At 41.8% G+C, this 21,120-nt stretch overlaps 1 protein-coding gene across 1 annotated transcript in view; it reads right to left on the minus strand. All coding sequences in view use genetic code 11, as the record gives it.

Moving 5' to 3' along the window:
• The window catches only part of EGR_00492 (Calsyntenin-1), a gene marked incomplete at both ends in the record, with an annotated part of 39,224 nt that extends 18,421 nt beyond the window's left edge, over positions 1–20,803 (minus strand). Inside the window, 10 exons of the mRNA XM_024489741.1 lie at positions 973–1,138; positions 3,136–3,472; positions 7,070–7,390; positions 11,391–11,621; positions 13,011–13,166; positions 16,368–16,585; positions 17,547–17,891; positions 17,921–18,012; positions 18,471–18,581; positions 20,030–20,803. Coding sequence (XP_024355738.1) covers positions 973–1,138; positions 3,136–3,472; positions 7,070–7,390; positions 11,391–11,621; positions 13,011–13,166; positions 16,368–16,585; positions 17,547–17,891; positions 17,921–18,012; positions 18,471–18,581; positions 20,030–20,803 — 2,751 coding nt within the window. The remainder of the gene's footprint in view (positions 1–972; positions 1,139–3,135; positions 3,473–7,069; positions 7,391–11,390; positions 11,622–13,010; positions 13,167–16,367; positions 16,586–17,546; positions 17,892–17,920; positions 18,013–18,470; positions 18,582–20,029) is intronic.
• Positions 20,804–21,120: the final 317 nt, after the last annotated feature.

Here is a 21,120-nt window from a genome sequence, read left to right on the forward strand (position 1 = left end):
CCTTGTCTGGCAATGAAGAGCAGAAAGGGTGAAAGCTGTTAAATGATTTATGCAGCGCTGTGCGGATGCCTGACTGTCAGGTAAATAAAAAAGCATCCTCAAGTAGACTTGAAAAATATAAGTGGAAAAACTTAGTTAAAGAATAGGGGAGCGAGTATCTTTATAGTGTATAAGATGGACCTAGAGCTTGTGGAGTTACAAGTGCCTCGCAAATCAGGGTCCCTATTTCCTATCCACCTTAATCGACTGCCGAAGTTGTGGTTTTTCGGGTCCGTACTAACCCTAAAAGTGCTGCTCAAATGGTCATTGAGAAGAATTAAAAATGAATTCTTTATAATGAGAAACCCACCAACTCAGGAAGCGACCCTCCGCAAATCCAGAATTCTAAAAATCCTTAAAATTATAGGCATTAGTAGGAACTGCCCATTTTGAAATACCCACTTTCACATTCTACGAAATTCTCACTAATTTTGACGATTCTGGTGTAAAAATCCTACATTAATTTCCGGTTCAGTCGTTATTGTTAAGATGAAGAATGTAAACAACGAAAATCAACGATGACGTTGACACAAAAACATTGGCGACCAATGAGGCTTGAAGCTGGTCAGGAAGATCCAAAGACAATGGAATACACTTAGCGGTGATACAGAACGCATGAACGCGACATTTGACGTTGGCAGTCTACAATGTGATTGATTGCTCAAACCAGTAGACTGTCTCCACCAAACAGCTTCTTCCATAATTAAAAGCTATCCTTTACCCAGGCAAAGCTGAAGTTCTGGAAAAAGCTACCATGACTACACTCAGGGCGGGATTATGTTCGTAAACGAGGTCTATAAGGTGAGTATTTTTACTCGATGATAGTGGAAATCCACACATCGTTAAATCAACAGCTATCGGTAACTTTTGGTCTATGCTGCATTTTGGAAGACGAGGAAGCAACTGGAGAAAGAGGAGAGAGAGAACACTCACCCTGCTAGCCCTTGGAATGAGAAGAGTTTCTCCACATTCCGCGAGACACCGAGAGACACTCTGATCTTCGTTGCGACCAAGAAGGAGGGTCATTCCCGCAAGGGCTCCATTGAGGGACTGCTGCGCTGCTGGAATGCTCGGATCATAACAGGTGCCCACGGTGATGCTGAAAAATAGTAAAATTTCTTATTTAATCCTCTTGTTAATCGGTTCTTCTGATGTAAGGCTCACATTTGAAACACAAGATCCTTAGAAGCACCAATTTCCAATAATGATGGTAATGACTAGTGTCTTTTCCGCATAAATAAATGTAAAAATTAGCTCATTAACTTTAAAAACTTTTATTTTCAGTTTTTGAAAGAGGAGGTTCACTGAGAGAAATGGTGCGGCAAGACGGAATGAGAGTTTAAAAATGTCATTTTTTGCAACCAGTTCGAGGCAATTAGCACCAGTTTCTTGGAGGAAGATCCATCTCCCCATGGTTTGAATACACTTACACCATAGTAGAAGAAAGACTGGGGGGAAGCGTCATTCACATAAAAAGTAGTTGTAATTCCACTTTAAAAAGCGCTGCTGTTCAAAACAGACCTAATTAATATTTCAATTAAAAGTTAAGGATGGAGAGCATATAATTTTTGCTAGGATTATGCTTTTCAACCTAAATTCAAGGAAGTCAAATTGAGGTTCGACACTGCAAACACAAAGAATATGGGGATTTTACGGTTACTTGATGGAAATCCGTTTCACTTTCCGGTTTATTTTACGTCTGGCTCTTAAGTATCAGTGTCGGCTCACTTGCCTCTCGAGGCGTTGATTCAAACAGTACAGTAATATTTGCTTGGACGTATCCTTTTACAAAAGGCGATCAGCAAATACGAACCTCATGACCGAGTTGACACCGTCGGTCCCGAAGAAAAAGAGACATACCCTGGACACGCTTAAACCTCTTTATCTATCTACTACCCATTGAGGCATGCCCTGGTCCAACCCGTCTGCTCGTCCCAAAAGCATGACGACAGAGATAGAAGAGAGCAACACCAAGCCTATTACAGCAAAGCATGCATTCATTTAAGAAATAAATTGGCATGCCATAGTTGGACCGCTTCACCAAATCTATCAGTACAAATATCATGAGGAAAATAATTTCATCCTACTAGTTTCTAAGATTCAGATGAAAGGTTAGGTGACACTGCCTTTGGTAAAATCATATGCCAATCGGATGCGTCGGAGCACCTTTCAGGTTTCCTCCGGCTTCGTCCATGCTGCACGGCGTTTAATTTTTCATAATCTTAATTTTAGTGAAATTAAAAGAAGTCAAATTTGTGCCTTTTTAGCCCAATACGAGTTCTGAGAACACTCAAGTTGTCACAGATAATGAAATAGTCTATCAGTTAGACAGTAGCAAAGACTTCAGCGAAATGTTTGAGGAGAGAATGACTTTCAAACACAATTAAAAGATACCTTTACCGTCATCATCCTTTACTGAAGAACAAGTTCTCATTCGGTTTTAGAAACAATAAAATTCTTGAAAAGCGTGTTCAACCGATTTAAGCCTGAAATTTTAATGAAAATTGTGGGGAGTGGATCAGCTGTAAAACGCTGGCACAATCTTAGAATACTTAAATAGTGAACCTAAACCAAGTATTTGCACTAGAAGGATTAGTAATGATTCAAACGCCTGCGATGATGTAGGGAAAAAAAGACCAATATAAAATTACAAGTTAATTAAAAAATAGAAACTAGGCGAAGCTTCGAGAGTTTCACTAAATATTAAGATGAAAATTGCTAATTCTTTAAGGTGGAAATAAGCAACAGCAAGAAGATATGAAAAAAAAAACAAAAAATGAAGTGACAGCAAAGGTTATCACCTCTGAGCCTGCAGAATCAACTTCCTAAATGTTGAACAACCCGCAGTTTGTTATCAATGGAAAAAGTCTATTTATTTTAAGTGAAATAAAATTTACAAAATTCACGTTTTATCTAACCATATCTGCAGCTCTTGTATATAACCTGCATCCATTCGACGAGACTAGCGGGACTAACTTACTCAAAAATAAATGAATTTCAGATCACCCCTATCACTTCCTGATCGCGCTTACACAGCAACTGGTCCGACTAATAAGATGAAATCAGGCCACACAATGTAGGCTCAAGGAAACTCACAACTGCGGGAAAAATTCCTTGATCTGACGAGTAACATAAATCGGCTCTCCAAAAGCCTCCAGAGTGCCCACTAACTCCCCATCCATCATGAGAGTGCTGGCGCTAATATCAGCGGTCTCAGGGTCGAAGGTGACGCTGATGGAGTAATGGTGCCAGGAGAACTGGTCCGCTTGCCCGTCTGCTGTGTCTTCACGTTGTCTGAGTGGCAGTTGGGGGAAAAAGTAGGTGCGGAATATCTTGTTCATTAGCGGCTGGCTGGACTGAGGATTGCCTGCAGACATCTGCACCATGACTCGAGAGCCCTTCAGGCTGATCCACAGGGCTCTGTTGACGATAGCTGAAAGTTAAATCCAAAAGTCAGTTTACTGCCATCACCAATTATAAGCAAGTGCAAATTATCAACGCTCCAACGGAACAGTGTCTATAGTTATCGAGAGGCTACTACGAGAACACCAAGTCAACTAGCCGGCAAGGTCTTGTGAGCACATTCTTCTGAAAGGTCTCAAATTGGGAAAACTAACTTGCCTCCACGATATACCACATTTCACTGCAAATAAATCAGGGGTTGTAAAATCTGAGTTCTTGTCAAAGATAGAGTGGGATGAGAATTCAACATTTTACAGGACTGGCTAACTTGAGTCAATATCTTATCATTCGCAGAATTTCTGCAAGTTAATAAAACCACGCACTTATCATCTTGGAGTTGATTGCATGAGCTGGATTTATTAGAGGTAATGTCAATCTGTTGTATTGAGTGAAACGAGTCCTGAAAACAGACGCACCGCAAAAATATTCCTAGCATGCCATATCACCACGGCTTGACGGAAGATGTTTGACAAAGGCCCTAGAATTGCAGGCACCGACGCCACTATCTAGGTGCACTGGGGAATGCACAGGCAGAATGAATTTGAGTGAAGGAACTTTTTCAAATAGCCTGGAATCCCCCAAAAATTTAAGGTGTTTGCCCGACACTACCCTTATTTCATCTCCTCGTCTGGTTCGAAAACGGTTGAGTGGAATTCGAGGCATACTTTTTACCCTGTAAGTTCCAAAAGACCGGGTTTCCAGTGAATGACGGGGGACGCTTTTTTTGCTTTACTCTGAATGCCTTGTGAGTTAACTGATCCCACTTTAATTTGCGACAACCCAAGAATAAAGTCTTATGTTTTTACATTATAAATGAGCAGGCAAAATTTACGAAGCTGTAGCAGTCTTCTTTATCATTCTCAGCTAATAGTAAATTTATTCTAATCCAGGCTAAAGGACAAGAAGTTCTAGGTACATTCCCTCAAGTATGTACATAACATTTAAAGATCCAAATGATTACAACAGTTGCTTAAACATTAGACAGGAGTGTTGATTAGTTGCGTGGCATACGAATCGCATGTCTAACCTGGTTAAAAAGTTTATTTCTGAAATAAATTCCGACAAGACCTGTCCGAAAGGTAAAATATCAGGCAGTCAACGCAGAGATGGTCCGAAGGCCACAAAACGGACGTCTCAACAACATTTACAACCGGCACTGACATCTACGCTCGCGAATGTCGGTTAAAACACGACTGATGGATCGTCGAGAGCATTGGGGTCATATTCGACATAAAAATCGGAAGACACTTAGATGAGGCCTCAGAGTTAACTGCCTCTGCGATACGCTGAAGATACAGCGGCTCAATACAGTGATCCGCTGACAGATATACCACCAGACACCTTCCGGATACCGCCTTCATCTGTGGGCCCTGCTTTACAGAACATCATGGAAGAATCGATGGACGTTGGCCTGACTTGCGTACCAAGACGACTTTCGCGAGGGGAGGCGCTGCAACCTCATAAAAACATCCCTCACGATTTTCAGCGAGCTTTCCACCTTTGTGGCTACACCCCGAACATTCTAGAACCCCCGCTCTTGCTCACTCTCTCTTGATTGGATAATTAGCACGTCAGTACACCAAGCATTGGTCGGCATAAGTCCACGTGACTAAGCCGACTGCATGACTCAGACTCAGGGTCAGACGCGGACTTAGGCGACCTCTGTTGCCGGGGCCCTAGATTATACACGCACCTCTTAGTCATTGCATGGCTGGGAACTAAATGGGGACCGGGGAGCCTGTGCATGAAAACCATCTCGCATAACGGAAAAACGTGAAAATCCGAGTGAAAAGAACAGCTAGCTTTGTTCCGGCATTACTAAAATGCATTTTCATGGCACCATGATTAACAAAATGAGGGTAAAAACGTTCATTTTGAGAACAGGATCCCATTGGCACTCTACGTGTGAGTCTACTTATGAGAAGTTTACTTGTGATAGGAAGTCGCGGGTACATTGATGACCAACTTTGAGACTGCGATCTACAAATGTCACTCTGCATTTGCCGTTAATGGATGGTTAGGAATATGCATAATTGTGCAGTCTATGTGAATCGTTTTTTTTCAGGTAAATTGACTTAAAATAGCCTCTGAATGCGCAAAGGTAAGTCTGCAAGACTCATTTGGCACATGAAGGCGAAAACACAAGCACACACACAGAGAGAGAGAGGAGGAAGGCAAGTGGCGGAGCGTAGGCAGCGAATCCTGGCTCCACGACACCATGAGAATTAGATGAAACGCCTGCACACCAGAGCACACGCACACTGCTGCCGTCTCACGTCAGGCTCTTGCATTGGAATACGTAATCACACACCAGTGAGTGAAGTCGGGCTCTGATGAACCAGTTTTTACCAAAAGAATTCATTAAACGATAGCCCTTATCAACACTTAAATGACATCTTCTAACTGCAGACACCTTTAAGGCAAAAGATGCAAATTATTTTACTTAGAGTAGAAGCCAATTTACCCACCTTTCCCAAGTACCGTTCTCAGCAGAATATTTAATTTTGCCACGTAATGGGTGGTTGCGACAAGCAACTGCTGTTTCTAATCCAATGAGGAGACAGTGTCAGTGGTAACTACTTTTTAGTAGCAACCAAGACCCGGTGACACGAGTTGGTCCCTTTCTGCTTGACTGAAAGCGGAAGCCCTTATTCCGATGCGTTGGTTTTAAGAGGTGCTGGTAACGCCCTCTTCCGATTAAGGCCACTTTTTAAACAAAGTTTTTCTATTCCTGAACCAATAATTCAAGCCAAAAGAAGTGAGGGAAAGAAGGAATATATAGGGCAAACAAATGGTTGTGAAGAGAGAGGAAATTCGAATCGAAGGAGTGAGATAAGTGTCTGTTAAAAAAGGCTTGTTCAAATTGCAGGCATTGGTCTAATTACATTTTGGATTAAAAAAGAGCCATCAATACCTGTCCGGGATTCTAGTACCTATGTCTGCTTCGGTTCGCAGATTAGCAAGCCCAGTCTTAGTACCTATAAACTTCAAATAAAGCCAGGAAATACTGCAATTGGTCCACACTGAAAGCGGTAAAGGTTGGAAACAACCATATTACGCCAACTTCAGACCTCTTTCTTGCCCCTTTTCAATCCATTCCCTAGGGCGTAATCCTTTCACACAGTGAATGCAAATAACCATCAGTCTTCGAAGGCTTTATGACTTTATAACTCCGTTTATACAGTGGCATTTGAACAACAGACTGAAAAATGTCAATGTTCCAAACAGAGTTTAGTTGACTACCAAAACTTTAAAAGGAGACTAGTCTCGGAGAGTCCAAAGGGTTCAGGAAGTAAACGGATTTTAAGACCGAAGACCTTCGCAATGAAGTTCAACAAATCAAAATCAACAAATCAAATCAAAAAAAATCAATCAAGGCCAAAAACTAAAATACCATGTTTAATTGATGGTCATTGCATGAAAGAGTGCAAACTCCACGATTTACTTGGTTCTACCGTGGAGACGTTAGCTCAAATTTTTGTATTTAATACCAAACGCTGGAAAGACTGCCTGGGTAATGAATAATGAACGGTCCTTTTCGTGACTTTTCACAAAAACCAATCCTCACCTGTGTCCTCTTGGCTGCAGAGAATGGTTTCATGATCGTCATCCTGCTTGGGCTCACGTTGGAGCCAGAAGGAGAGGGTAAAGTCACGTTCAAAAAGAGTGCTTGGCAGCACTTTCTCCTGTCCACTGCTGGCAGCGGAGGCAGCGTCCAAGAGTCGCGAGGTGTCTAGACGCCACCCGGAGTGTGCGACGGCAGAGAAGAGAAGGCCTAGGGAGAGGGGCACCACCTCTGGCAATGCGCCCACTGCTGGTGCAATGTGCTGTATCAAAATATCCTTCTGCGGGTCTGGGAGGAGGTCAACCAGCGTCGCCGTATCGATTGCTGTAATGAGGAATGGTTAGGCCATGAAAAGGAGTGGACTGTCAACGTATCGGTACGAAAGGTGGGTCGTGATAGTACCCAACTTAAGGGTGAACGACGAAGGAGATCACAGAGTAGGTGCGGCACAGTTGGAGTCAAGAGGGAGGAATGTGTTTAAACGCATTGATGCCACTCTTCCAAATTCAAAATTCGGGGAAATAGAGGACTTGAAATAAGCAAAAAAAAAAACCTGTCTCGATAGCTTTATGCCTCAAAGTATTTTTCTTTTCAACACGCAATTGGTATATTTAGACTAGCTCACATCGTCTCTATTTTAAGGCAAGCAGGTTAAATAGCCTTCTTAGAAGGGGAGTGGAATCTTTTTCTTAATTCCTGATGGAATTATGATTTGATAACTTAAAACAAATTCTGGCGTCCTTGGTATTCAAACTACTTAACTTTACCTTCAAAATCCGACATTTTGTGTCAGCCGTCAGGAGCTGCTTCAAAAGAACAATGAAAGCTGGTTATAATTTGACGGATTTTGATGAATTCCACAGAAATTATACGTGAATTTACAAGTCTCAAACTTTGTATTCTCACTGATTAGAGTCAGGTTGAGTGCTTGTATTCAACTGAGGGGCAGGCGTTCCAAAAAGATCTAATGCCCTTCATCTTCAAGTCGTCATGCATTAGGTTTTCAAATAAGTCGGTGAACACTTCCAACTGATGTTTGATGAACAAGGGCTTGACGACTGGCAATGCAATTTAGTGCAGTTGCGGCTTCATTGACTGTTCGAAGTAGAAGTGCAAATGACAGATAATGTGGAAATCTAATACCAAAATTCGCAGTAAAGTACAGCATTTAGCCGCATTCCACCAAAGGCGTTATCGCACTTGCAGAGATCGAAGTCTCTTCACAGTAGAATTAACTGCGAAAAGTCAGGCCCTTCTCTCACCCAACGAATTTGAGCTCTGTCGAACCTCCATTCCAAACGTATGAAACATCAAGTGACCAAAAACAGTTTGTGCTTTTTGGTGCAGCCTGCCGCATTGACACGTTTTGACTTGTTGAGACCTCGGAAATGTATGAGATTGTTTCTATGCTCAACAAACCGGACAGGAGTCAGCCCTTCTATAGGGTACTGCTCATCTTCATTATTTTAAGCCATTATCAGTGTTGGCTGGACCCGATGGACGTGGTTCCAGCTTGGCTGCTTTGCGAACCGTAATTAACTTAGCTTCAAAGCTGAAGTAGAAGTGGAACCCCAGCTTCTCATTTGATATACAGAATTTGATAAAGTTACGGCATACGGTAGCTTAATGCAGTGTCCAGAACCAAAAAATTTACACCACTGGGATGGTTCTGCTGATGCATCACTTAAAGGCACAATCAGGAAAAACCCTCTATTCTCAGCCATAATGGATAAAATTAGGCGACGCTGGTGATTAAATCGTTGCAAGGTTAAAGCCACAGCAAAAATTCCAGTCATACTTAAGGTCGTGAGTAGTGACCCAGTTTGTTTACACCATCATTTGGGAAGGACCTAGTGGAGGCTAAGCAAATAGTTGCCAAACGCAGTAATAGGCGACAGACAATAGGCCTCGGCAACTGTCAATTGATTGCTCTTCAACCGCTTCTTTTGTGCCATAAAAACGCACCGAGTGCCTTCGATGGTTGATTGACTTTTCGACTTGTGATGAGAAATGCACCAAACTGTGCTTGCTAGGTGTACGCGTTTGGTGAAAATCAGTTGCAACCACTCACTACGACTTGTTCACATGCTGAAGGACAAAGGACAATTATCATGGAGATAATGTCTACTCGGTACTACCCGATACAACTCAGAAGTGTCGGAAAGGAGGCCTTATTCATGAACAGCCAGGATCAATGAATCTGTCAGAAGGGTATCCTTGTTATTAAGACGTCACACAAGACCTCACACTTCATTCAATCTCAAAACTTGCAGCGAGAAAAATTCAGACCACACTTTGGCACCGGAGTGAATGCTGCATCCTCTCTACTCTCCTGCTGACATTTCTCCAGGTGACGATACCAATCTTTTGTCAGCCTTAGGCAGTCAAATGAAGGCTTGAAAGAGGGAAAAGACAGTTTATTTAGGGATGAAGTAAGACGGAAGTGGAGGTGACTAGGGGCTAGTTCGGCTACCCTGCAGAAAAAACGGTGTGTTAAATTGGGCTTCGCAGGCTTGTCCCTCCTTGGAGAAGGTACGCCTATTAAAGTCATGCCTATTTAAACAAAGAATCGACTTAAAAAGTTAAACATCCACGGAAAACGTTCATTTAATTTCTACTGAAAAAAAACTCCACAGGCTTACATGTTTACCTTATCCCTCGGTGTTAAAGAATTTACGAATGTTTACGGCAATCACTTTACCATGAAACAACAAATATTACGCTTTCATCTTCTGATATTCGCGCCATTATATTAAAATTATATTTTCGCTCAAATTAAGAGTGCTTTAAGAATGGAGGTATCGACTTAACTTTACGGGTCACTTTATGACACCAAAAATAAACTGTACCTAGTAGTTCAAATTCTCATGTAACTAGTAAAACCACCAACATCACAGTAAATGAGTATCTGTAATCCAGCTCTCTCCTTCTTATGCCACCAAAATTCGCATTTTGCATTCACCACACACGCAGTACACCACGCCAGGTCCGGCTCCGTATCGGATAGCCTCACGGAGGCAGCGCATGCGCCGTACGCAGGGTTCCGTCGCAGCGCAAATACGCAGTTGCCGCTGCCGAGGCTCTGCTCCGGTAGGTGCGCACCTTGACCGTTTTTGCGATCAACACCGCATCGCTCCTCCAGCTTCGCGTCTACTGTGCTCTCCATTTGTAAGAAGCATTGTGTGGCCAGCATAATAATAGAAGACAGATTCGAATAGACTAGTTGTGGGGGCCAGATTCAACCTTCACTTCTTGCACCAAAGTACCCCATTCATTCTTCAAAGTAGTAGTGAATTTCAAGACTACTTCGATGGTAACCTAATAACTAAAACAGATCTTATTATCGGGTTTGAAATTACAAAAAAAACAATAAGCCTGATTTTTAATGCCGTAGATAGCCGTAAGCAACTTCCCATTGGTGATTCTCAGGGATAGAGTAGTCCGTAACCAAATCCTCGTAATGCAGAAAATTTATGTGATACGAAGGTTCCTAAGCTTTAAGCTGCAGTAAATAAGGCAAAAAACCTACATGGGAAAGAGACCATCTAAAAGCACCAAAAGGTGATATGAATGGCTGAACCCCAGGGGAGGAGCCAATTCACTCCACTTAGTGCGGTGCATACCAACATTCTCAAAAAAATTACCGACTTTGTATTGCAGACAAGTTGGGCCTCAAAGGGTGCAGTCCTGATCATATGCACTGTTTGGACTTTGTGGGGAAACCAACTAATGAGACATATATGTATTATTTTCCGTTTTTTCGTCTATTGAGACATCTCCGAATAACCTTGATACAAGAATAAGCATTCTAGGGTAGAAAAGAGGAATGAAATGCCATGGGGCATACCAAAGACCCCTGAGACCTCCCAGAGTGACAGTCGCCAACTTTACTAAAACAATTTCAGAAGTCGCTTGTTTTGCCTGTAAATGAGTCAGCTCACGGTAAGGAGCGGAATCGCTTCACACACTCATTTTGGGTGAGCTCAAAATGTCACATATTTACCTTACTGCTCCAGTTTTAGCACACATTTCCATTATAAACGAATGCCAATTGCAATGTAATTAAAGAATGAGGAACGAAGACAATGGGTGAGGTAACATCATATGATCCAGTCCAAAAGTGCTAAAGAGTTAGTCAGTGAGGCTAATTTTTCGTGAAAATCACAGGCTACATTTACTGAAACGCTATATCATTGGAAAAGCGTCCTTACCATCATATCAACCCTTTATGGTTATAACCTGTCAAACCTCCGACTTTTAATCTCCGCCGATGTTCATTTGAGAGGAATGGGATCGGAGAACAAGAGAAAGCAAGTAGACGTACCACAGAGTTGGCGCTGCTCATGAAGATTGCGAGGGTCATGACGACAGAAGGAGGGTGAGGCCGTGATGAGAGTTTCCCCGGGTAGACCGTGACGGAGGCTCACTTGGGTGAAGATGTGTGAGTCAGCCTCATTGCAGGTCATCCCACACATGTCGAGGTGGTAGGTGAGGGGCCAGAGCAGACGCTTCGGTTGCTGCTCACCCAGTGAGTAGTACAGTGATGTGGGCAGCCCTACAACAGTGGCATCCTGCATGAAGTCTCATCCACCTCCTTTAGTCTTAGTAAGATTATTTTTTGGTTGGCATATTTCAAACACTACTTTTCTTGCTAATGAAGTCCTGTGAGATTCCCATATCGACTCAAGAGGAAGGTTAGTACTCTGAGAGCGAGCGAGGCAATATTTCATATAAAGCAGGGCACACCAAAGCTACATCTCTCGGCGATTGTTTATTGCCTTGTTTTTGAAGGTACGTAAAAAAATGAACTTTTACCGAGGGAATCTGAACTATCTCAAACGCTGTGCTAAACTCAATGTGATCCACGTTTAACGTTCTGCGTTAGTCAGAAAGCATTCCTTTAAAGTAGACAGTTATTTAATTCAAATATTGCCGGAAAATAGAATATCCCACTTTATATCTAGAGTTTTCATTTACTAACTGTTGTTGGAAAACACCTTTGGTTCTCTTCGTAATGAAGAGGATACATTACTGCTTCATTCTGGATTTGTTGAATCTCCATCTTGAAACACCCGTGATTTTCCGCACCGCTGACTTTCGACAGATCCCATTGGTTGACGCACGTCAAATGAGTCATTACCCATTCTCAAACAGAAAAGTTGACCACCAATGGAGGTTTATTTGTCCTAGGGAGGGGCTTCTCTGGGGGCGCAAAGTAGACCCTTGATAGAATGACTAAATACAGCTTAATGTAGTGGTGTATCAATTGCAAAGGACGTATTAAACTGCATGTACCCCAAAAAAAGTTTGGTGGGAAGGGCAAAAAAGAAGGTAACAATCTGGAATTCTTTCAAAAATTAAAGAATCAAGTACTTTGGATTTGGAGGCATCGCTTTGTATGTCCAGATGTATTTCATACCTGACGAAGGAACGCCCGAAAATTCATGTGTCGAGAGGGCTCTCTGGTTACCTCAGCACAACCGTATTATAGATCTCAGTTTCCTACCTCTGCATGAAAAATCAAGTTTAGTTCATAAGACCAAGTACAAAAACTGTCCGGTTGCAACCGACAGTAAACACAAAAACTGAGCGAACCACTTTGCGATTAAACCGGATGGTAATTGTGACGGAATAAGCACCAAAACCCTGGAAAGCTTGGATGAAGTCAGATCCGAAATGACTGGCTACGAAGGATTAATCCAGCCCAACCTACAAAGATGGTTCTACTTAACACTTTTGATATTTTCCTCACCAACGGCGCAATTTTAAGTACTCAAAACCCACTCCTAATTAAAGCCCACTCATTTCTAACTCCAAGACAGGCCCTCGTGCATAATTTAGTTTTTTGTAATGCCCTAGACGCATTAATGGAGTCCAGCTTGAATGCAACTTTTCATTTAGCCAGAGCACTGACAGTTGGAGATAGTGTAGAATGGGGACTCACCACTCCATCGGGGTTCGCATTTGCTCTGGATGACCTTAATATTGACGACAGCCGTGGCGGATTCAACTCCTGCACCGCCGCAGTCATTGTACCGCACGAGGAAGCGGAAATTCCTCGGAGAGGCATTAGTGAGCACTTCACGAGATCGGATGACACCTGTCAAAAGTAGATTGCTAAATTATCCAAGTTAATAAATTATACTAGGAGTACAAAAGTAAGTGAGGGTTCTTGCTTATTCAGTCCGTTGTCTTGGCCTACCCTTTACCAGCGCTTCCACCATTACTAGAGTTGCTTTCACTACACGCAATAGCTTAGCCTTCAATTACTTTCTTATAAAGGCTAAAATAGAGGTCGGAATGCCTAAAGTTCACAGTTCCATTTGCCCTAAAAGATATTAAAAAGCATTTAGGAACTGGTCATAAATCATCAAATGAGCTACAGCGCACCTTACTTCCTTGTGGAAAGCTAGATAAATGTTTAACATCCTTTCTCAAATGGTTTATTTCCAAAGGTTTATTGGGAATGAATAAATGTATAAATTTTTCTTTCTGATAACTGTTAATGTGCCTTTAGAGTGGACAATTCACATATTCCACAGTCCCAAAGGTAAGACACTAAAACTTCCTATTAAGTACTAACGAAGGACTTACTTCAACAAATTTGCACATACTTTTCCTACATTTTTACTACGAGTAGCGACCAGCCAATTAAGATCAACCATCTGGTAATATTTTATGAGGTGGTGAAAGTAGGCCAGAATGGTTTAAGGCGGGGGGACGCTGTGTACCAAGAAAGTGGTCACACAGTGCGTCGGGTTGTAAAATTCGCATTAAAGTGGTTGCAGAATTCGAACTGATCCCACCAGCCTGCGTTTACTGTGCAGTGTAGCATGGCACGGTGTCAATAGGAGCAGGGCAGTGAGCGCTCTAGTGGATCACCGTTGTCACGTGCGAGCGCAGTTGGCCCTCCGCGCCAACTCGCACTGACCAACGATGCAGAGACTGAGTGGAGAGGACACATGGTGAAATGTGATCCCTGGCAAGGTATGTGCCTCTTGTATGTGTGTGTATGTTCGGTGTGCATGACCCTGTTGCTTGCCAAAGACTTCCCCACTTTTTTCGTCTTGGGAGCTGCAGGGTATTGCCAATTAAGAGACACAAAATCTCAACGTACTTTCTGGGATTCCTTACAAAAAGGATTCCATTAAATTTCTGTTGAGCAATCTCATTTGTATTCACGCTTCAGTTACGCTTGGTAAAGACGTTTTCGATGCCAAAAACAGGTAACTCACATGGCCTGAGGTAATTTTTGCCAAAATAACTCAAATAAAAGTTTCTTTTTATATGGAAACTTGCTTGGTTGCTTCCCGTTGGCGAAATACAAGGAATAAAGGCACAAATTGGGAAAGTTTAGCTGGGTTTAAAGTGCAGAGGCCTTCGTTTTCACTTCACTCACCACAATTACACTCAACCTAACTAGTCACTCCCTAATGAAAAGGGTGTGCTAATGACATGGAAAAAGTAAGGCAGGAACCTCCACGAGGTTTACAGGTGAGTACACAACTTCAACGTCTATTTAAGGTGTTTCACCCATTCGCAGGTGAAAGTTTTCCCGTCATCTAAGCCTTATTTTCTTGTGACAACGATATCACAATAGTAAACGATCATACCCCAACTACTTGTCATTTAAATCAACAGATTTAGACCCTAAAATTCAAATATGTTTGTTCACATTTCAACAAGATTAAAGGAATCTTGATAGCACTCCTAATCTGAATTAGCTCATACATGGGCTTAAAGGTAAAAGTCATATCATGTCATGGAAATCAAAGATTTGGTCAACGGAATCTATAAAAATAGGCAAAAAAAGGTTTGGAAAATAACAATTTTCAATACATGGGGATAAAAACTGTCGTTATAGACCCACCAAGGCATTCTTAAATGTCTGCATCTACTAATAAGTTGGAGACATCTTGATATGGTTCCACCCAAACCCGGTCTGCGGACACGGGTCACAGATCACAAATGTGTCAGGAAAGATGGAAGCCTAATGCCAGTCTCACATTTATGGCTGCTGATCAGTACAAGATAGCTAAAAATACACCAAACTTCCATTTTTGCCGGTGATCGTTTGGTAGAGCTAACTACCCAAGTGTTATTGAGGACGAAAAGGACCTTTGATCAGTTAAGGAAACTACATAACTACAGAGCTGCTGTAAAAAAAATATGGAGACCACTATGATCGTGAGCTGGATCTGAACCCATCCGTCAAATTCATTAAGACAATACTCAAGAAATAAGCAGGAAACATCATTTAGGCAAAAGACAACACTTAGACAAAAGTAAGGTGGTTACTTTTTTGCAAGATATGTCTACGTGCACTAGCTCGCAATCGTCAGTACAAACCGCTGTTTTCACGATGACAATTTGGCATGAATTCTTTCCGTGAGTAAAACTACGCAAAAGGCTGCCTGTTCTGGATTCCCATAATGGTAATTCAGTGATGCTACTGTGTTTGAGATCAACCCAACGCGAAAAAGTAGGGAGCATGGCCAAACCGAATCCTAAATAAATGGCGTGCCGCGAAAAAAGCAAGGCGGTAAAATTAATCATTCTCTACAAAATAAGGCATCCGGAACGACAGCCTACAAAGTTAATGACTCATTTCACTATGCAAATAATTTCAGGTGCATTTGTTCAAAGAACCTTCATTCAGCGGGACAGTTCAAAAAGATCTGAAGTGATTTGTGGTGATGATAATCAAGCCGCTAATTCTTTCTCGCAAACATAATTCTTAATTTAAATATTAAATGATGTAATAACCAGCCCTTTGTGACGCTTCGATACCAAACTTCCATTCCCACTTCAAAACATGAAAGAATATCTTTGGCACTAAAATGGCCTATTCAAAAAGAAGAGGCGGTAAATTTGTACAACAGGGGATAAGGCAATTTAAATGATCGCTTTGAATCCATTTACAAAAAAATATTTGCAATTCACAAACAGAATAAAATGCATATCTTTTAAAATGATCGGCACTTCTGTGAGAATTTCATGGAACCAATTAAACTTCTACAAGCGAAATACAGAAGCAAATGCAACACCGTTTGTGCCTAGCCGGCCACCATGAAACATTAATAATCTTGTGCAAAACTTTCACCTAGATCTAACAAAGAGATCGTTCTTAAGAAGGTGGTTTGTAAAGTGTTATGCATGCACTTGTTTGGGCCCACCCTCTACACACCCATCGGTTGTTGCTAAAACACAACAATACCAGGCATTTGTGATCACAGCTTTCCCTTTGTGGTGATATTTGAGTGAAAATATGCATTCTGAGAAGAATTGAGAATGGTCCTACCGTGAGAGTCCACGGTGAAGGGAACCATGTCACCGGCAAGAAGAGAGTAGCCACATTGATAATCTGCAAGGCTGATTGGCGGAGTGAAGGTCTCATGCGTCACAGTGACCTTACCGCAGATGGCACCCACACTGCTATAGGTCACTGCTGAGAAGTTGTAGACGCTCTCAGTAAAACGCAGCTCCTCATCTGCATGGACGTTCACATTCACCAAAACTCTGAAAACCAACAGCAAAATAAAAGAAATTTCGGCATCTTCCTAACTTTCATTCCTTTGAAAACAGTGGATGGCACCAATAAACAAGCACTCAGGGTCCTATACATCCGAAGTAATGCTGGTGATAAGAAATAAACACAGAGGTCTCCATCGCTTAGTTCATTCAATAATATGGGAAGAGAACTGAAGCTGAGCAACCAAGCAATTATCAGTGACTTAGGCTGCAACAATTTAAGTGGTATTTAAAAAGCAGATCGAATTGTTTAAGACGAGGGTCTTGCATCACACTAAGTCTCAAAATGTTTACAGCCAATGGAATGAGTGCAAATCTTTAGCGCCTGACCAGTCAGATTAAACAAGCTCTATTAGTGCCTCTTTGAGTGACTTACAGCTTAATGGAGCGAGCGTAGGGTACAAAACTACAAACTCTATTTAGACAATAAGCAACACAAACATGGCGATCCCAATTCCCGACAGACAAATAGCGCCACAGTGAAAGTAATCACTTTCAGTGAAACTAAAAAGAGCAAGATTGCTAGCAAACCCAGAGAATTGCTTGTTTCTCTGAATCCAAATAATAATGAATCATGATATATACGTTCAGTTTTCAACCAAGAACTTGCAATTATTTAATGAAAATTATGGGTTCATTTGACATGTGGGAACATTCAACGAGGTTCAAACATTCATAGCGAGGACATTGCACAGTCAAACTTAAACCAACGTCATAGGTTACTTGTGTATTTAGCTTCCAACTTTACGTATTTAAAAACTTTATTCCAAAAATTCCCAGTGTGGACATCTTAAACTAAAAAAGAAGTGATTTCAACAAAATACATGTACCAGACAAACGCTACGAAAGTTCTAGTACTATCAGAAGGGTCAGATTGATTTAAGATGATCACAGTAACGAGAAATAATGAGTGTCGTTGAAACTGCAATATACAAATCGACGAAACTACCTTTCTGAATAGTTTGGCGGTGTGTCGCAATCATAGGCTTCAATCTGAAAAGTGTGCATTTTGTTCTGGGTAAAATCCACAGGAACGTCATTGCGTACTCGTATTTCTCCAGTTCCCAAAGTGGCATTTTTTAAATCCACTTCAAATGGAAATTGATATTCATCCTTTACGATCAAGTGAAATCCGCATATTTGTTTCGATCGGCTTGAAGTTGGATTTGCAAAAGCTCTTAGTTTTGGGGAGAGCTTTACGGATGCTTCATGTTTCATTAGTTGTCCCACGTAGACATTGCCTGAACCCATGGGTAAATCGAACTCAACAGCAGGTCTAAAGCCAAAACCTTTGCTGCGTAAGTATTTCATAAAACTGAATACCTTGGTAGAGGAAGAGGCTTAGCAGAACGGTAACGCCCAGCAAGTCCATTTTGCGCTGCGGAATGGACCCACAGAACCAAAATTGCGCAAAGCTAATAAACGACCTTACAATGAATCGAATATGCCGTGACACATTAAAACGGTGCTCTTAGGGTTGCAAGTTGTAAATAAAATTGCAAAAGCAAAAATCGCACACTGTGCATATTGTTTAAAAAATATGCAGAGCATCTTTTGTGGCACTAAAATAGTAGACAATTTGTCGGATTTTAGCACCGTGTAAATAGGACTTCTTCATGATCACGAGTTCTTACGACAAATTGAAAGTTGTAGGCAAAACCCCTGAACAATGTTGACTTTTAGAACAAAGCGCCTGTAGTCCCGAATCAACTGGCTAATTTTTGCACTTGTCCACTTTCTATGCTGTGAATAATCCCAGACCGAAGACAATCTGAATTCCCCGTTTAGCAAATAATGTTCCAACATAGTAATGTCGCACACCTAAGTAAGCGTGACGTTGCCACTGCTATTTTCTCAGTTTAAATTGACATACGGTTCCGACGTTAATCTCTCCTTCCTCCGACTTCATGCCGTTGGATGGAGATGAGTGGCTGAAGATGACCATCCCTTGCTCGAAAAGTGCGGGGACAGGATTACCAAATTTCTAAAAGATTAAAGCTTTCTTTCTTTTGGGAACCGGTGTCATCCGTGAGTGTGCGTAAGTCGACCGCATTTCGCTTGAAAGGCTTGTACAAACAGAGGTGGACCAAATTGATCGACTTGCTAGATCATGAAAATAGTCTTTCTGTTTTACTAAAAACATTTTTAAGAATTTTAAGGATCATCTTAAAGTTCTGCAATTTCTTTTGGTTCCTGAATGTACGGATTGTACATTGTCCTCGCAACTTTTTAAACGGTTGTTTACTAATTGACCCCATCTAACCACACGAAAGACCAGTCCGATATTCTTTGCTAAATTCCTGAAATAAGGGTTTCATTTGATAAAGTGGCATTGTCCTGCTGTTGTACTTATTTGTACTGCAGTTATGGGTGTTTGTCAGTGGACGGAATCAAGATCATCCCAGATTTAACATGTCACGTATGGTGCATTGGTGAAATCACTATCATCTTTTATTCTATAAGTACCTGATGTGTACTCGATCGCTTAATTACCAGTGCACAGGGAGCATAATATGATTCGTGGAAAAACAAAAGTTGAGGTGGTATACCTGAGCCTGGATTTATTTCTAAGCAGAGTATTTCAGGGCAAATTTGTGAGGGGAACGCTTTCACTTAATTTATCACCTGGTGTATTACTTAACAGAAAAATGTCACAACAACGCAAGCACTTTGTAGCGTCCCAAGACTTCTCTGAAGATGAAAGACGGCATAATACTTGGGCAGAACAGGTGTTGTCGACCTACAGACGGGTTTGGGGCCACTGGCATGGCCCAAAGCCCTAGCTCAGTCTTCATCAGAACCAAAAGTTAAACAGGCGACCAGAATACTACATTCGATCCCTGTCGAGATGACAAATCTCACTGTTCTAGGCATACCTAACCACTTCATTGCATTGATATTGCCGAATATTTATGTTTATTAAGGCAATGAATTTCCCAAACGTTCTTGAATTCTTAGAGGAAGAAACTTGTTTTTAACTAAGTAATTATTTTGTAATGGGAGCTTTTTGTTAAAGCATTAAGATACGGTCTACGTCTTGGTTTTGTTGCTGCATACTTAACAATAACGAACGCTTTAATTGTTACTGACAAGTATCCTCCTACTCGTTCCTTCAAGGTGAAAAACAAAAGCAGGTCATCTGACTTCCATTGTGTCAACAACGCGTGAGGAATTTACACTCAAAGTAAAAATTTTCCCAAAATGGCACTTCCGCCACACTCATCAAATATTCTACACACTCTCACAAATTAGCAAAATGAAAAGAAATGTTTATTTAATTTCGGACAGGATATATTGCCCACAAAATATGCTACTGCATAAATTAAATTATATACAAGTTCCGAGTCACCCTAACAACTAATGACCATCACGATGAAGCAGGTTTAGGTAACACAGGTGCCTCGCAATGTGATTCTTCTTCACGCCATTCACCAGAACGCCGTCACAGCAATCCTTCTCATAAGTGTGGGTAGAGTTTCGTTCAACATCGAATCGCACGCCTTTTTTAGAAAACGCAGACAGGAATTGGCTGATACAATCGGGAGAGGTGGTACCTGTTCGCCCAATTCCTCCTCCACCGGGTGCGGTCATCAGCCGCTCCTTCATCTCCTCGTTTGCTCGCCGCAATATCGATTTGCATGGTGTTTCCCCTTCTTCTTCCACTAGGGATGGCGGTGGTGTAGACACGCTTGATCCGAAACTCGATGTAGGGGAGGAGAAGCTATCTTCCGTGCGCGGGGACGGTGTTTCAACATCCAATTTCTCAGCTTCGCTATTCAAGCAGGGTGGAAAGTAGGGAGATGCAGCGTGACCTGTTAGCGTCGGTAGAACCCGTTTTACACTTTCAAACGCTCGTGTATCTTCCACAGGGGAGGGCAGGGGAGACACGTAAGAAACCTTTCGTCCAAAGCTTGTAGTCGGGACTTGATTCGCCGCAGATTCAACAGGCCTGATAGAGTACTTCTGCGGTTCTTGATAAGAAGAAACACTGCTACATCTGTAAGTTCGAATTCGGAAGTGAGTGACCGGAGGCTGAAGAGTCATTTGAGAGCAGAGCAGACTGGTAGAGAGGAAGTTCAAACTTTGCTGCTGTTGTTGTTGTTGTCTTCGGCGTCTCTGCAACTGAATGAACGTGGGATCCTTGATGCGAAATGAACGATAGGGCACAGTGCTTGGTAGGCGTGGAAAATCAAATTGCGTGGTCATCCAACTGGAGAATTATAATGTTTTCTAATGACCTCCTTGCTGAGGTGTGACGACAATGTGGTGCATCACCTTCAGGCCTTCCCGTCAGCCAATCAGAGGCCTCCCATTCGCTGTGCGCGTATGTGCATCCTCCCCTGTGTTTGGTGTTGCCGTAACAACGTGTGGGGGCTCGTTTGACTTAATACTAATATAGTCAATGATGTTTCAAATCAAACGGAGTAAAAGTACCAATATTACTCCTCCCCTGAGTCTGTATAGCCTCTGCAGGATCAAAGGTGGTGTAAGTTATCATTATTTTAACACAAGATTTATTTTTA

This window comes from Echinococcus granulosus (genome assembly GCF_000524195.1).
Source record: "Echinococcus granulosus chromosome Unknown EG_S00002, whole genome shotgun sequence".
Taxonomy (NCBI): domain Eukaryota; kingdom Metazoa; phylum Platyhelminthes; class Cestoda; order Cyclophyllidea; family Taeniidae; genus Echinococcus; species Echinococcus granulosus.